Raw genomic sequence first — 18,555 nt, 5'->3', positions numbered from 1 at the left:
TCGTCAAAACTTACAAAAATAAGATTTCAAAAAACTTACTGAAAAAACAAAACAGTTTTTGTTAAATATACTATAAATGTCAAATTTCAGGCAGTTTACTGTACTTCTAATAATACTCTTTCTCAAAACAATATTATATTGACTTACACCACTATTCTTCTATATAATATAGAGGGTAAGTGAACAAACACTTTTCATCTCGATCACCTGCTAACATCATTAATTGCTCAGGGACTGATAATTTTTTTTTTAATACAACTGAATGTATTGGAATAATACTTATTCCAAAATAACTGTTCAGAACGAAAATACCGTGTTCTGTAGTATATAGTATACAGTATAGTATATAGTATGTATATAGTATATTGTATACAGTATATTATATAGTATACAGTAGTGTTCTGTAGTGTGTAGTCTGTGTTCTGAAGCTATACTACCTTCTCTTTTATTCAGAAGGAAAAAAATGACGATAAACCATATTTCAAAATTATAGCCTCAAAACGATCACCCTCCGCATAAATATATCTTCAAACCTAAATATTCAATTTTTTTTAGAAATAAAATAAATTCAACACTCCCGTTGGCAGAAAGAACATATTCTGCTATTGAGTTCTTTAAAGAAATACCTCTGTACATCCCGGAAGTCATCAATCCTCCATGGATACACAGGCTTCCAAATACAATGCTCCAATTATCCCGATTTCCCAAAGGTAGTACGTCACCTACTGAATATAGAACTAGGTTTTCACCTCTTTGTCAAAATATTCCTGATCCTTTTTTTATATATTATGATGGCTCAAAATCTGACGAATCTCCATCCTCTTTCATCACAAATAACTCAACCCATAAAATAAAACTTTCATAAATTATAAAAGTATATACTCCTGAATTACATGCAATAGCCGCAGCACTCCACTTCTCCATCACAGTGACGAATACTAACATAGTTATCATTACCGACTCTTTAAGTTTACTACAAGCCATGAAGATCATTTACCCGAAACACCAGGCAATCATAAAAATTCACAATTATACCAACATGCTCGAAAACTTATGAAAAAACTGTTTTCTCTGGATGCCAGGTCACGTGGGGATCGCTGGAAATGAACTGGCGGACATTGGAGCTAAACAAGCACTTGCTCTTCCAGGTCAGGGCGCGGCCATTCTGACACCCTAAGAAATAAGTCTTCCAATGAAAAATGAAATATCATCTAGTTGGCAAGCCATGTGGGATGATAGCCCACCAAGCAAATTAAAACTATTAAAAAACCATTAAACCTTTGATACATCAAACCGTTCCAATCGCAGGGAGGTAGCTATTGCCAGATTGAGAATAGGTCATACAAGTTTAGCTCATACATATCTGATCAGTAAGCAGCCACCGCCAAAATGTCATTACTGCAACAGTGTACTTACGATCAGTCACATATTTGCGGAATTTGATTTCTATTCCACGAACTTGAGTAGTTTGGTTGTAGGACTGAGTGTATCGGATGCTCTAACTGATGGCCCGATGAACGTGGAAATGGTTTAAGTTTTCTTGAAAAGGAATGGCCTTTTGAATAAGATTTAAACCAGAAAATCTGTTATACGTAATAAAAAATACCAAAAGAAGTAATTATTTAAAGAGAAAAATAAAGTGAAATAGAATTATAAATATAAATGAAATAGAACTATAAAGCGCGAAACATGGGCGTTGATGACCTCAGGATTTTACGCCCTAAAGTCCCAGACAACAATAACAACAACTAGAAAACCGTATTCCATTTCCTTGCCGTAATATTTAATTACTCGGTCATAAAAATTATTAAAGCACTATTCTCTGTTTTAATGGATGTAAAAATATAATTGTGCAACAAACATTAAAAACATCTGAAGAAATTCGAATATATAACACATAAGTCATAATGAAAAAAAAACAACGAAATTTCAGCAATTGAAGATTCGATTACAATTAACGATAGTTAATATATATATTGTTCTATTATCTTTTCAAAATATTTACATTGTTCTTGTGAATAATACTAATTGTATTGGACTTGTAAATAGTTTATTTGAAAAAACAAAAATAAGGAAAGATAACCTATAATGAGTGGCAGTGGGATGCACGAAACATATATATTAGCAATATATTTAACGATTTTTTTCAGTCATTTGAGCATATAATTTATATAATATGTGCATTTTAAATGAAGTTATCTAGATTTGCATTGAATTGAAGTTATCTCTTTATGATCTTTAAATGCTATTGTTACATTCAGGTTTAGATATTTAATATTAAAATATCGTGAAATATGGTTTTGTTTATAATATAAGAACTACAATTTGTATTCAAACTGTTCTAGACCAGGGATATAAAAGTGACGTGTAAAAAATTAAAGTATCCTTCAAATGTCTATAACATGATGCAACATAAAATGTAAACTTTTTGAGTTGCGTCTAGATTCGCAGTCCGTTGGTGTTCCTCGAGGTAGTATCCTCGGTCCCATCCTCTCCACAGTCTATACAGCAGACATCCGAACCAATCATAACACTATCCTCAAAACGTTTGCCGAGTACAAATGTATCCTCACAGTTAATATAACCTTTTAATTGCACCCAAACCTCTCCAATTCCATATCACAACCTTCGTTGAATGGTGTCGAAATCGGAGGATTAAAATAGATCACTAAAAATCCACACTGCACGCCGATTTCGACTATTACAGCACTTACGAGACAAGCGGTCTAAAGTGTCAATATATTACAAAATACTGCTATAAACGAATATATTAAGGCTATCTGTACAAACGGTGTTGAGCTTTGGGGCTCCACTAAGCTAAGTCACAAATCTCATCATAAATCTCCTTATTAAACTGTTTCAGGAGTGCACGTCAGCTAAAGTTCTTTTTATATGATTAAAAGATATTAAGAATAATCGCGTATTTTTATTCAGCGCCCAATATTCTTACTAACTAACTTACGAGTGGAATAACAATAATAGGTATTCATAAATAATATAAGACATTTTATGACAAACAGTTTATCTGAATATTTTTATCATAATATATTATTGCTAACGGTATTAAGTGTAAACAAATATTTTGTTCATTTGTGAAGCTTTGATATATAGTATTGATATATTAATATTACCCACTACCACTCCTCAATATATTATATATTTCAATGGTAATAATATTTTATAAAGATTACTAATTGGTAACTGGCAAACACGGCATGTCTTTGGAAAAGTAATCCAATAACAGTTTTAAAGACTCAATTAATTTTAATTAATATAAATTACGTTGGATGATTACCAACTGTGATTATCCAGGCATCCCAGACACAACAGGTATTATTGAATAGCAATGAGATTGACAGAATCAACGCCAAAAAATCAGGTAGGTTGGAAATGGAAATGGAGTAAAGCAAGGAGAAAGACTAAGCCCATTACTGTTTCTGATATTCATGGGCATAATAATGTGGGGAGCAAAACTAAGATGACCGGAACTGATAGTGGGAAATTGGAAAATGCATTCCATGGTTTTAGGGAGAGTATTTGTTAAGAGAAATGTATTCAACATGATGTTTAAATCGTTGGAAATGGAAATAAATAATCATAATTTATTAATTTATAGACATAGTTAATGCTAAATTTCTAAGACAGTTATATATTTTTTAACATTTTGATAGCACCTTTAACTTAAAATGCAATCCATTCCCAACTTCTGAACCTTATCACTAAAAATAAAAAATAAAAAAATACAAATTTTCATTATAAAGAAACTTTAACTATTTAAATTAGATATACCAAATATTGTATAATTACTTAAAATGTTTAAAATCTATTAATCTACCTATTGTCATATAAATATGAATAAATCAATCTTGATTATTTGATATTCGGTTAATTCAAAAACCAATTTATAAAATCAGGGTCGTTGATTGGAATCTACAATTTGTACCCTTATATTAGCTTTTATTTACAACACCTCTCTCAAAAAATACAACAAAACTGCTTTTTAAATATATGTCATTAAATATTTATTGGTACTAGTCGGTCAGATAGTTTGGTGACACTATTAATCTAAATTTTCATCAGGAGTTTCTCGAATCACTAACCATTCCAAATAACTGGAACATGCCTCACGCAATTTCTCATGAGGCAGTCTTTTTATCAGAGTTAGACACTGATTGTACTTTTCGAAAACACCCTCAGTGTATAACCTTGGCATGTCGATCTCGTTATATAGTTCTTTTACTCTCTTGATCTTGTCTGCATCAGCTGAGCCATAGCACCCCTGAAATATGTCATGTATTGAATATGATTTGGAAAATTTTACAAACATTAAGTAAAAAAAAACATGATTAACCATCGTTGTTGAATGAGAATGGTTAAGTACAGAAAAGTGAGCCGTTATTCAATTGTAATGACATTTCAATTATAAGGCCTTATGAGGCTAATCGATCATCTGAGTGTAAATCATTTTGTTTTACATTATTATTTCCCTTGAGGCGAAAATCTCCTTCTCACTTTGAGGTTCTTATTTGTCGTTCCCAAGCCACCAAGCTAAAATTGATAGTTTACTAGTAAATAGCTCCAGTTTCTATTGCAGTAAACAAAAATAAAAAGTTGCCATCTTTTCAGTAATCTTCAAGTATTATTATAAAGCCAAATTAGAATTTAAAAAAGAATGGACCCTCTCATTTTACTTCTCTCACACAGTTTTCGTTCTCGAGGCGTAAATCTCAAAGCCAGGTAAGCATATCTTCATCCTCATCAGTATTAAGGTATAAGCTCTGCTCCTTCGACGAGTTGTTGGTAAAAATGTTGTACCGTCTACTTTTTATAGCATTTGTCTGAGGTGTGTTTGTGACAAGAGTGGATTGATTGCAATTAATGAAGACCCCCTGGGCTTAGAGGCGATTGGGTCCCACCTATTTTCCATTGGTCCGTACCATACCTACCGTGTTTAGGCCCTACACTAAGCCTTTGCCTGGAGGAGGAGAGGAGTTTGAAATTTATGAGCGCCAAGGAAAATACGTTTAGACATAGGTAAACAAAAATAGGTGATGATATCTATTAGGTATCAACAAGACAGCAACTCCCACTATCCCTAGAAATGTCATTAAAATCAAATTAGCGGTTCAATAATAATGTCCAAATAGAAATTTAACTACAAACGCGGAAAAGCAATCACAAATTATTTACACTTTATCAACAAAAATAACTTCTGATATACTTCATAATTTTACTAAAGTATTTCTATACCAAAAAGTATTAATTTAAATCACCTTAAATTCTGCAGCCTGGGAGGGAGTGAAGGTTTCCATTGCTTTGGCGCTGACCCAAGTAGTTCCACCGTTGATGAGATCACAAGGCGGTTTGCCTGTTTTTTCTGAAGAGGAGTAATAATCATTGAAGTCATCCTAAAACATTGAGGTTCATAGAACAGCAGACTCGTCAAACTTAGGAAAATATTTCATTGTATTTTCAACTCCATTAATGCAAATAATTTTCATAATATTTGGACTCTATTTTCCACAATCAATCACGTTTTAATTACTCAAAACAAATTTCAAAGTGAAAATACATTCATACGGATGGACTTCATTGTTTTGGAACGACAGAAGATCAACAATTGAAATTTCTATCATTTGAAATTTTTAGTTGTACTTTTTTTATTCTGGATGAGATATAAAACTGAGTTTAAAACATAAACAATAGAACAATAAACTAAATTAGTTAGCTATAATAAATTATAGTTTCGAAGAATAGACAAAACAAGAATCATATGTATATGGTAAATAAAACTTTTGCTTGTTCCTTCTTTTCCCACTGCTGCCATTGTATCATTTAGAGACGAGAGTAATATCCATATTACGTACATTTAGTGGTGATAGGGGGATAATTCATCCCAACTAGACTTGTAGCATTGTTTTCCTTAATTTTCCATCTTCCGTTTTTACATTTCTTGCATATTTATTTAGTAATTAAATTTCCAAATTAGGAAATTTTATTGAAATTAGAAACTCTAACCAACTCTCTTATATTTAACAAATCTAGTTAATTTTCAATTTTTATCTTTTATTTGCTTAAAAATATCATATTTTAATGTTTTATTATTGTTTAATTTTTTTTTCTTTATCCCTTGATTTAATTTTATTATCTCTATAAAAGCGATTGTATGCATTTAATAATGAGATCGTCATTTTCTTCTAGATTCATTTTTATACCTATTTCTCTTATGGTTGCAATACCTATCATTACATCAAATTAATTATAGAAATAAAAAATTGATTTTTATTGATTTGAGGCCTTACATGTGAAGCTATGTCAATTAGCCATTTTTGTTCTATAAATCATTGATCGCAATAATTCTTCTAATAGATTTGAATCGTACTATTTGGTGGAACTATTCACGGTTCCGGCCCTCTTAGATCTAAAAATGCTAGAATATTTCCTCAAGGTTCTCGAGTTAATTTATTATTTTCCCTTCTACGTTGTGTATCTAATTACTACGAACGGATCGCATTGAAACAGTATATGTAGCTGCTTCAAGTCTAATAAGTATTCTTGGGTGGTTCAAAAAGGGATGTGAGAGAATTAATAAATACATACGTAACCCGAAACTAATTCTCCAAAAAATCTTTTTGAATTTTTTTATTTCTATGAAGATTCGTATTTACGGGATGCTTAAAACGAATCTGACTTGCAACTCACTAAAAAGTTGCAACTAAGATTTTTAATTTTTCATTCGTTTTAGTTCATTTCATATGATCAGCTTTATTAACTTATTTTATTTTACACTACAAAAAAAAAAAATTGATTGGTACAACCTTTTTTTCATACAGAACAATGAACAATGACAGATAATCATCATTTAAAAAAAAAAATGGGAAAATTATATAAAATATTTTATTACATATATGTTTCGTGGAAATGGGTGTTCTCACATCCTTTGCCTCCCTCCTCTAGGAAGTGAGAGGAATTTCAACTTACAACATTCATTTTTACATCTGCTAACATGTTTTAAGCCGATCTAGAATTAGTGCTTACAAGCATGTTGAACTGTTAATCTAATTAAACAAATTTGTTAAAACATATAAAAAATTAATGTTATAAATACAACTTACCCACATCTGTAAAATCACGTAAGCTATATGAAATATTTCCGTAGTTTTGTCGATCAATTCATGAGATAATATTCCAGCCTGAAAATGATATAAAATAAGATAATAAAATACCACCACAGAACGAAGTTAATCTAATATATATGTTTGTGTGTAAGTTATGGACTGTCAGCTGACAAGACTATTGTTATTGTATTTGTATCTATCTTATTTATTGTATTGTAATTGTATTTATATATATATATATATATGTTTTTCTTTTTATATATTAGAGTTTACGAGGATTGTTCGTAAACTGGTGGGGGGAGTTTACTCTGCTGTCAGGTCCAGATCAGCTGATCGATTGTATATATATAGACGGACAGGCTCCGCAAATAGATCAGTCTTTGTGAGCACTTCAAGCGTTTCATTTCGCACTCCTCTCTCTCTCCTATTATTTTTAGTTTCACTTCAGTAAAAGATAACTTGTATAACTTATGGCACCAGGTGCGAGAGCCTTATCAGCTGATATTGTGTATGTATGCAAAGGAGAACAGGGGTCAATTAAGTCTTTCACTTAAAACATGTTTATGATTCCTTTTCTCTTTTTTTTTTTAATTTTGCAGGATGCTTAAGTGGTGCTGAGACCCGTGACCTTAAGATAAGAAAAAAATATTGGTCCAGGAAGTTTTTTTTTCTGTTTTCACACCCGTCTTTCTTTAGAAATATGACAAGAAACAGAATATTATGGACATCAGTCCTGAAATTACCAGAAGAAAACCGATGTTCTGTCCCGGTTCAATCGTAATAGTGATAAGCTGACGGAGCTAATGGACACAGATCAGGTACAGGCTCGTATGATGTTCCTTTCAGCGATCTTGAATGTTCAATTAGCGAGAGAAGTAGGAAAGAAGAAAGTGAAACCGAGAGACCGCTCATTACAGGACTGCGCACGAGACTTAATGGACGCATCCAAGAAGAATAGTATTTTATTTATTATATTGAATATAATAGATAAAATACTTTGTGGTAAGTCGTATTATAGTATGTGGTAGTGTATTTAACAATCGAATTTTCTTCAAACTAAATTACCACAATGTCCTGTACTTTCACTATATCCAACCACATCAGTCAGGAAGTACTAAAATCTAAATGGCCACACTGACATAGAAAAAACACAGACAGAGTCTGTTTGGGGATTGTGATGATGACAATTAATAATCAAAATAATTAAACAAGCACTGAGCACAGACTGGGTCAGATAATTCATTATCTAAACATGACTAATTGAACAACTCAGGGCTTTGTTTTCTTCTATGGTGTTCTATGTTCTGTCAATTTGGTAATGTACTTTTACTATGTAGTAAAATTTTCTATGGTTTAATATTGTTGGCTGATATGCGTGAAAACTTTTAGTGGCTCCTTTCTTAACTTGGAAAAAAAGAATTTTTCAGGATCTGGTCAAGTGTCTCCCTGCATCATGACAGTCCGGGTTAGTGTCATACAGTTGTTTTCGTTTATATTACAGTAATGTAAAATATGTAACAATGTTTGTGGTATTCGTCCATTGCAGCCACAATTGTCTGTATTTCATATGTGAAAGTGTTTCACTGTGTGTGTTGTTGTATTAGTTCATAATGTATATTTTTTGGCTGATCGTGGTTTTATAACTTGTACTTTTTAATTAACGGAGTATGATTTTTGGGATGCTATAGTGTAAAGGTTGTGCTTTAGAAAAGTTATAGAACTAAATAAAATTTAAGCCCTACTGATTAGTTGAGGAGTACCAATGCTGTTTCAGGCCCGAAAAATCTACTACTGATTGTATCTTGTACTTGAAGATGGTGTTGGTAAAATATAAAATATAACATCAAACTGCACCATCTATTTGTGGATTTTAAAGATGTCTAAGATTAGATGGATGGGAGAGAACTGCTGAAAAGTTTCGTAGTTCTGGAATTACCACAGAAAATTTTCTAATGCTTACTAAAATGACTGCAATTTCAAGGCAACTTCTCCAAGGATTTTGATCTGTTGGATGGCCTTAGACAGACTACCGCCTACATTGCTTAATCAGATTTTTGAAATGGTTTTGAGAACTATTAGGACAAAGCCCGGAAGAACAATCATGAATAGATTGACACATCACATGGGCTATGCAGATGATGTCAACTCCAGCAGAAAACTCACATCAATATATGGTACTTTTCAAGAATGTCAGAATGATATGTATAAACTTAATCTTTTAGTAAATGAAGAAAAGAAAAAGTTAAAAAATTACATTCTCTCCAAAAGATACTACTTTTTTTAAATCTCTCCCGTTTGTGCCATATCCAAAAAAACAAAAATAACATTAAAGGAAGGTCTTCCGCACGGTATATGGACCGATAAGAGAATCGAGACAATGGGAATCGAGGAAAAAATAGTAGTTAATGGAGTTATATGATCAAGTGATGAAGGTCCCAGAGGATCGCCCGTATCATGAAGGCTGCTGTTAACATTGACGGAAGGAAGACGAAAGCAAGGAATACCACGTGGAGGCAGACATCTTCCGGTTGGGGGTAAGGAGATGAAGAAGACATAAAGCTAATAAGGATAAGGGATCAACAATAATCTTGGAGATGAAAGCACTCCAAGGTCCGTTTTGCACTAAATATGTATATATTCACTTAGTTTGTATAAGTGATATCATGTACTGAAATGTTTCACTTAGTTTAGAAAATATTGAATTAATAAAACAACATAAATCTAGCTTTAAAATAATACATCAACAACACAAAGTTTTGATTTTAAATTTACTTACATGTATTGCTCCAAGGACTGGACCTATTGCACAAATCTGTCCGGTTTTGAAGTCAACAATATCCATATGTTGAGCCATTGATGGCGATTTATTGAAGAGCCCAAGAACATCTAATGTTTGTCCAATCGCCACCCTTATTAATGACTAATATCATACATCAATTAGTAGCTTATGCAACCTTACTTACTACGTTTAGTGCAAAGTTTCATAAAAATAAAACATGTTTGCTATGTATCCGCTAATGTTAAACCAATCAGTTATCAATTTCGTTTTCTATTGATTCAAAAACTAACTTAATATACAAAAACGCATAGGTTGGATTTTGAATCATTTAGCTTTGTTAAAAACTGATACCGAAAATTTTACTCGATTTCAGTGAAGTCTTTACAATAAATGGTGGAAATATATTTAAAGAATAAATAAATTAATAATTTGAGTCAAAACTCATCTCCAAAAAGATAATATTATTAATAATGTATGCATTCAATGTAAAAAGGTATGATGATTTACGTGGTGTGATTGAGGCTTGACTAAACTACTAGATGGCAAACCTAGCCTTGGAAAAAATAGAGATAAGGTGTTTCTCGAACTTATGTCAAATGAAAATATACTTTTTATTTAATTTAAAAAATTTAATTACTTCAGGTAAATGTATTTATTGAGTAAATGTATTTATGTATAGGTAATGGCTAAGTATTAAAAATACCAGTTTGAGAAAAGAGGAAATAGAAGTTAAACAGGGTTTTCATTGTCGGCATTTGTCGCCTGATAATTTGTTGGTAGCCGAGTGGTAGAATATCTGGGTCATTAGCAGCGTACCAAAAGCCCCCCACGATAAGGCGCATGGTTGGAAGGCAGACCTCGTCATCCCGAACAGCTGTAGGATGACTGCAGCCAATGAGATGGCTGGAAGAAAGTAGTAGGAAGGAATGGCCGCTTTTAGCGAGAGAAGAGGAAAAAGGACAGTCGGAGGAAAACTGGAGGAGTTTCATTATACAGGAATGGAAAAGAAGCACTCACGCGTGAAGACCGATGGGTATGATAGTCGAGAATGTGCCAAAGGAGATTCACCCCGGACATCTCGAGCTAGACCAGGCCGATGAGTACGAACGAAGAGATCCCAACAAATTTACCATCACAATAGTTTCCATAAGTAGCGTGTAGCCTGGATCATTTTTGAAGTATTTTTTTAAAAGATAAAGAGGGAAAAGGCCCACTTGAATTCCGTCATATACTGCAGTAGCTTTACCTCCTTCGCATATGGCATGCCAAGTTTTTTTACTTCTCCTGTAGCCAGACTCATCCACGATATCATCTAGAAGTGCTCCATGTGCATATAACTGAAACATGAAAAGGAGGGAGATTGAAGTTATATAATTCAAGTATAAGGGGGTAGGAGATTGGGGTAACTTAAGCTGAGATAAAAAAAAGTTGATCTATTTCCTTTTACTTGCTCAATTGAGTTACCTGCTCTTTTAAAGAAGAGAGTTCCTGAGCATATCCATCTGGTGTATTAACTGCATTATGTCTTACTACTAGGATACACAAGATGATTTTTAAGATACACCGTAATTTTAAACTTTTATTAGTTTATACTCTCTGTAGGTTGAAGTCTAATGTGTTGTGTTCTGAAGAATGTAGTCTATGAGGTATTGAATATAACGGAAAGTGTTGAGTAACATGATAATAGAATGGAATATCAATGAGTGAATAGATGTTGAGGTTGAATCCTTCTATAGGGAGATGTTACCTACCCGATTTAACCAAGAGACCACATGAAAGGTAAGATTATTATTATTTTATTTATTTATCACCCTACCCTACCTATTAGATAATACGGGTGTTCGCAGCAGTGGGTACAACTCATTGCTGCATAAGACAAACATTACATAGCTGTACACACAGCTTGCTCTTGCTACAAAATAGATCTTGCACTTCTACAGAGGCCTTCCTGGTGCAGCTTAATCTCTCTTATCCAAGAAAAAGTGAGTAGAGCCCACAGCTTCCTTCCACCCGTGCACGAAGGTCTTGTAATGCGGGTAGTTTTCTTTCTTCCTTAGCTCAGGAAGATCGCTCTCCGTCAGAACATAGAGTCCTGTATCCCTCATCTTCAAACAGGAGGAGCATCACAAACTTCTCGCCCTCTCTTCAATGTCACGGCGCACTCTCAGTAAGGCGTCTGCGGTTTCTCTGTTTTTAGTGTATCCGTACTGGCGTGGATGGCTAGCTCTTGAGAAGACTGGTCGTAGGCTCATGGCCATCATGGTTTCCAACACTTTGCTTATTACGGGGAGAAGGCATATGGGCATATAACAGAGGAAGATAACTGACTTAAAAAATTTAATCCAAGACAATTAAGAACTATTAATACACAATTAAGAATCGTATTTCCAGGGTAACATTATGTTCCTACTGCCAAATGAGTATAATTGCCGAAAGAAAAGAAAATAATAAGAGAGGAAATAAAATTAAAATGATGGTAAGGTTGATGTCCTTCAAGTTCAAGTCCTTAGTAGTTTTAGGATTTTAAGGTTTGCTGAGTGAATTTTTTACTTCTCAATATTCTGTTTTTCACACCCTCTACTTCGAACAAAAAAATTAATTAAAACTAAGCTGAGTAGTTAAAATGAAATTTAAATATTTCCTTGAAGTACCACCAATGGGTGGTTCCTTCCCAAGATTTTCAAGTGTATATGAAACATACTACATATTTACCTGTTGTATTATTTTGTACAGTTGTAAATTACAATAAATAAATAATAAAAAAAAAAAAATATTTCCATTAATATTTTACCAAATCCATTGCAGTTCTAAGGATGTACATCTTGGTGATGTTCTCTTCAGTTTGATGGCTCTCATCGGCCACGATCCTGTAAGCCAGTTCGGCCGAAAAATTCCAAGCATCATGAAGCATCGGTATGTTGTAAATAAGTAACTAAAACAAAACAGTATGGATGTTTCAATCATGTGAAGATTAACATCGAGACAGTAGTAGTATCAAGATTACTAACATTTCAGAACTACCTTCATATTAATCCTCTTGCTGATGGTTATGCCGTGAACATGAAAATTAATATTTTCAATATTAAAAAATACCACGCTGTCATTTAAGGTGGTTGGACAAGTTAGAAGAAATGAATGAATAATGAAAAAAAAAGAAGAAAATATGGGAATCACAAGATGGCGGATGTTTGCCTGGGATGGGGGAGAGTGTAGGAAGGTTACCAGGTTACCGGTTCTTGAAGGACTTAAATGTGACAAAAGCAGAAAACAGTTTTTACCAGGAAAACAGAAAACAACCGGTATCTCCCAAACCCGTCCCATAACATGATACAATTGATAACAAAGTCGTGTATGCAGACTTTGTTATCAATTGTGAAACTGTTTACCAAGCAGGAACAAAGTTGATATTCGTTTTCACACACACGTTAACACATAAACACAAATTTTCAAAGCTAAAAAATATTGAAAAAAATCAGCGTTTAATTCATTATAGTTCTTTTCATTATCTAGGCAATGAAAATAGAAATATTTTATGAGCTCGATTAAATCCCCTAAACAAATAGAAAATTTTTTTTTATTCATTGCCGAACGCAGCCGACTGAAGCCTTAAATCCTGTTCATTAATTGATACAACATTTTTAATTTTATTTATTAAAAATATTTCAATTGCGTTAGTGTGCACATTTTTATTTTGTAATTTAACAATCCAAATCAAAAATTTTAAAATGAAATTATTAGTGGTTGTTAAATCAATCGTTTGAATTAAAAACCATGATCACAATACTTTTCCTTACTCGAAAATAGAAAACATGTTTATATTTGTATAACGATGTTATATACTTGTTCCATAACATCGATGTATACACGGCTTTGTTATCCATTGTGAAACTGTTGTTTACAAGACAGGAACAAAGTTGGTATTCGTTTTTATAAGTTAAACATACAAATATTTTTGAATGATTGGAGAAGTTTGTCAGGGGGTGCGGTCAGCAAAGAACAACATAAATAAACAAAATCATATTTATTTATTTTATGCCGGCATTTCGACCTGAGTTTCAGGTCTTCATCAGGGGTTGTGGCGTTGTTTAATGCGGAGATAGTTATTGTCATGAAATCGGGAATCCGAGAGAGAAAAACCACGATGAATAAGATTTTTAGCTGTGTTTAGTTTTTGATGGTAAGGATGTCCGGAGTGGTAATTTAAAAGTCTTCCTGAGTAAGTTGGTTTTGTGTACCAATCGGTGGATATAGTATTATCGGCGTTTTTTATGATGAGGAGGTCAAGAAATGGTAGGGAATTGTTAGTTTCTGATTCAACTGTAAAACGCAAGCAAGGATGGTAGGAATTGAAGGCAAATAAGATATCGGTGATTTTTTTGGGATTTTGTATTAAGAGAAGGTCGTCAACATATTTTTTAATAAAAATGATGTCATTAGTGAACTGTGGGGTAACGGAGTTTAGTAAATCGTTAAGTATGATATTGGACAGTAGGTATTTACTAAGTTTAACGGCGGGGGAATTGATATTAGAAGTGATCGGGCGGAGGGGGGTATTAGGTTTGTGGATTTTGGGAAGGCCATAAAAACGGGGGGCAACTGAATTATAAGAGATTAGGTTTCTGTATGTGGGATAATTAATAAATTTAGAATCTAAGAGATTTTTAAGATGCTTGTTAAAAGTTGTTTTTAATGAAGGTGTAGGGTCACGGGATGTAGTGGTGTATGTGGAATGATCGGATAGGAGTTGTGTCATTTTTTCATTATAGTCAGAGCGGTTCATAATGACAGTCTTGTTATCTTTGTCTGCTTTGGTGATAATAATGTCATCATGTGAACTAAGGAAGCATCGGGTGAAAGAAAGGTCTTTAAAGAAAAGGGGAGAAAAATTGGAAGAAAAGGATGGAGGGTGTTGTAGGTAATTAGAGATGGTATTGCAAATAGTAGTGCGTGATAACTCTTTACTCTCAGAATGATGAAATAGGGGCCATCAGTAGATGAGGGAATATCAGTAGATGAGATATTAATGGCCCATTTGGCCACAACCCCTGATGAAGACCTGAAACGCAGGTCGAAACGTCGGCATAAAATAAATAAATATGGTTTTGTTTATTTATGTTGTTCTTTGCTGACCGCACCCCCCGACAAACTTCTCCAATCATTAATCTACGGTCAACTATCTACACCTCATTACAAATATTTTTTGTTTACTATGTTCTCCTTTTTGGGTGTTCTTTTTTTTCTTTTCGTAAACCACTAAAATCGCTCTACCGAAATTCTTTATATAAAAAAAAAAAAAAGGAGAGGTTTAGGACCCTATAAATTATAAAAAATGATACAGACCTGACCTCCGTAAACAAATTAGAACAGGAGGTATAAAATAAAACCTTTGAGGAGTTTTACTCTACACTTTTTCCCTAAATATTTAAAGGTTTGGGTGACATCCTGGGCGGTTTTAAATGGTTAGGTAAAACTTAGACACTAGCTAGAAAAAATTATATGTTCAACTTTTCAACAAATTCTTATTTATGGTTTTCAATGAACTCTAAGCATTAATTTGTTCAAGTTTCCTAATATATTTATATCTAGGTTGATCATTTGCCTTCATACACAACAACATTGCTATATTTTTATTTGTTCCCTATTTTTTTTTACCTATTTTTCGTATTACACAAAAACAAAATGTTTTTGTGATTGTGTATGTAGGTAAGTGACTAACCTAGCTCAATATCGCAAGGTGTACTGACCTGAAATTTCAATTTGAAATTTGACCGGTAAGTTGATTATAATCAAATATATTACCATCGTCATAATAATCATGGGAACGAAAACTTTTATGTTTCCATTTAACTATCAAATTTCTCTTTTTCCTCCTTTACTTATTATCACTAATTATGAGGGATGGTTGTTTTTTTCAATTAAAGAAAATAAAAGGTATTTAAAAATTCCGGATTTCTGCCCTACCATATTATTTCAATAACACCTGATTGTTATTAGAGACGTCTTGATTATGAATCGATATGACGAAATTAATCAAAAACATTAAATCTAATGTTTAGAAAAGGTAAAAAAAAAAAAAAAAATGAAAATCTAATATATAACGGGCACTTCTGGTAAGCGATCGAAGGACTTAACTGGGGAATTTTTAAATAGTTTTATTTTTTTATAATGAAAAATAACCATCTCCCATTGTTAGTAGTAATGAATAACGGAAAAAAAGATGGTTAAATAAGAAAATAGACAATTTCGTTTCCATTGTTATTATGACAATGGTCAGAATTAACATTCAATTATCGTAAATAATAAACAAATAGCTTTGTTGATAAGATGCATTAATTACATTAAATTAGTGGTTAGTTGGTAAATTAATGTAAACACAATGCGCTAGATTTGTTTTTCATTTCTATGACTGATGGAAATAATATTGACAAAAAATGTTCCTTTGAAGAATTGATGTTGGAATTGCTTAACTGATTGAATTTTAAATTGCTATTATAGTCAACAACGTATATCAACCCTATTCAATTGATTTAGAGCAATTTCAATGTCAAAGTAAATACCTTTTCGATTCTTTCCGGATATCCTTTTACACAAGATGCAATATTTGTACATTCTGGTATCACAATACGTCTCAAAACGTCATAATATTGGTCTGTTTTAGTGTCCAACCAATGCCTTTTGACCAATTGCTTTCTGAAAAGATAAAACTATATAATAATTTTGAAAAATAATATTATTATTAATTTTATATTTTGAAGTTGATCAATCATTAATATTTCTTAACATCCAATATAAAAACGAAAGTAACCAATCTTAAAAAATAATTAACAACTATTTATTATCACAAATTAATCTTCCCACAACCCAGCTGCCTCCAAACTCTGGCAACATGCCCTAACGCTTAACCACTCATTTCATTGTTCCAAACTGCTTACTGATCTTACTGATTGTATTATCATCACTAAATATCTTATTAGCCACTTATTTTTCACCTCATTTTTAGTTATCAATTTTATTAATTTTTATGTTTGTAATTTATTATTCTTCCAATTGTGACATATTATTTGTTCCATCATTAATTTATGATTCTTTATACCGAACTCTAGTCAATACATCATGTATTATGTTACCTATATTCATATATTGTTCTTCATATATCACTTGGTACCTTATTTTCATTACTTTGCACATTTTAATAACTTTACATCATTACTTGATTACTTGTTTATTTCACGCTATCTTCTTATGTTACTAATTTCCACATTTTCATAACAGATGAAATAATTCGAAATTAGAACTGAAAGCTGCTTCTATTCTTCAAATAAAAATATAAGGGTTTAAATAGTTCTTGAAAATACAATGATCAATTACTTTAAAGATAATGTATGTATTAAAAATAAATTACAATTGAAAATAAACCATTTTACTTTTATGAATTATTTTTAAAATGCACAATTATATCAATGATCAATTACTTTGAAGCTGATCCATGTATTAAAAATAAATTACAATTGGAAACAATCCATTTTACTTTTGTAAATTATTTTTAAAAAGCACACAGATTTTTTAAGTATTCGAATTTACGATTATGGTTGAATTTTTGTAGTACTAATATTAAACTGAATTGCTAAAAATACCTCGCCTTGAATTGACCAAAGACAGCTCCTCTCAGCTTAGGAACAGACTTTGCAGACACGAACGCCATAATTCCAATGAGCCTTTTCACAACGCGAGCGTGTTTTATCAATTCTTTACAATGACAACAAGGTCGGGGGGATTCATAAGTGGATCATTGAAATTTATTTTGGTGAATTAATTAATTCTTATTAGAAATATTCTTTTTTTTAATTTGGATATTTAAATAAGATTATCCATAGATCAATAACTATTAACGGTTATTATCAGAACCCATCTATTGACCTTTTAACCAAATATATACCATGGTGTTGATATTGGTATTGGTATTTGGTATTTGGTGGGGGAAACTAGTCTTGATATAGGAAATGATAATTATTTTTTTACTTTTGTATTTTGATTGGTTGAGATATGGGCATAAACCTCTAATATACAATTTTGATACGAAATGGTAAATTGTAAAAACGAGAATCGTCTGGGGTTATGTTAAAGCGTAAAACCTCAATTCTGAAGTTGTTTTTAAGTTTTTTTTTTATTGGTTAGTTAGTTTGTTTACTTATCAATATCATTAGTTTTTTGTTGTTTCTGCTAGCAATATAACTTTCTTGTTATACAGTTTCTCAGTTTGTTAGATATATATAATTTTTATTTTTCTCTAAATTATGGTCATCTCGTTTTTTTCATTCAGCTCTGGTTAAGGTCTGGAATTCAGAGTGATGCATTGGCACAAATAAATAAGTTTTACTCATTTATGAATTAATCGCCGCACCCCCAACCATTTTTTCGTTATATTGAATCAACGGTGAACAATAAACACCTCATTAATTATGTTTAAATTATAAATGATTTTTCTAATTCATTCATATTTGGTACTCTTAGGAGTAAACAAAAATCTTAAGTAGGAGTAAATTAAGAATTAAATTAAGTTAAGGAGTAAATCTTAGCCCATAGCTTTGACATAATTTGGGCATTAAACGTTTAAAGACCGTATTAACCATTAAAAATTGTATAATTAATATTAATTAT

The 18,555-nt window shown here is 32.1% G+C and overlaps 1 protein-coding gene across 3 annotated transcripts in view; it reads right to left on the bottom strand.

The window, feature by feature from the left end:
- Positions 1-3,982: 3,982 nt before the first annotated feature.
- The window catches only part of LOC106680760 (sesquiterpene alcohol synthase), a 28,967-nt gene continuing 14,394 nt past the window's right edge, over positions 3,983-18,555 (bottom strand). For 2 of the 3 annotated variants that reach the window (XM_067052704.1, XM_067052705.1), the window contains 7 exons: positions 16,455-16,587; positions 12,689-12,829; positions 11,028-11,234; positions 9,895-10,038; positions 7,116-7,193; positions 5,274-5,408; positions 3,983-4,279 (listed from right to left, as the gene is read on the bottom strand). In XM_067052704.1, coding sequence (XP_066908805.1) covers positions 4,061-4,279; positions 5,274-5,408; positions 7,116-7,193; positions 9,895-10,038; positions 11,028-11,234; positions 12,689-12,808 — 903 coding nt within the window. In that variant the 5' untranslated portion in view covers positions 12,809-12,829; positions 16,455-16,587 and the 3' untranslated portion in view covers positions 3,983-4,060. Of the gene's footprint in view, positions 4,280-5,273; positions 5,409-7,115; positions 7,194-9,894; positions 10,039-11,027; positions 11,235-12,688; positions 12,830-16,454; positions 16,588-17,531; positions 17,600-18,555 lie in introns of those variants that run through there. The other variant, XM_014420688.2, reaches the window with a different exon arrangement.

Source organism: Halyomorpha halys, unplaced genomic scaffold (assembly GCF_000696795.3).
Source record: "Halyomorpha halys isolate HHAL.00 unplaced genomic scaffold, Hhal_1.1 Scaffold286.1, whole genome shotgun sequence".
Classification (NCBI taxonomy): Eukaryota; Metazoa; Arthropoda; class Insecta; order Hemiptera; family Pentatomidae; genus Halyomorpha; species Halyomorpha halys.
The sequence above is the reverse complement of the archived record's forward strand: the minus strand, read 5'-3'. Positions and strand labels throughout refer to the sequence as shown.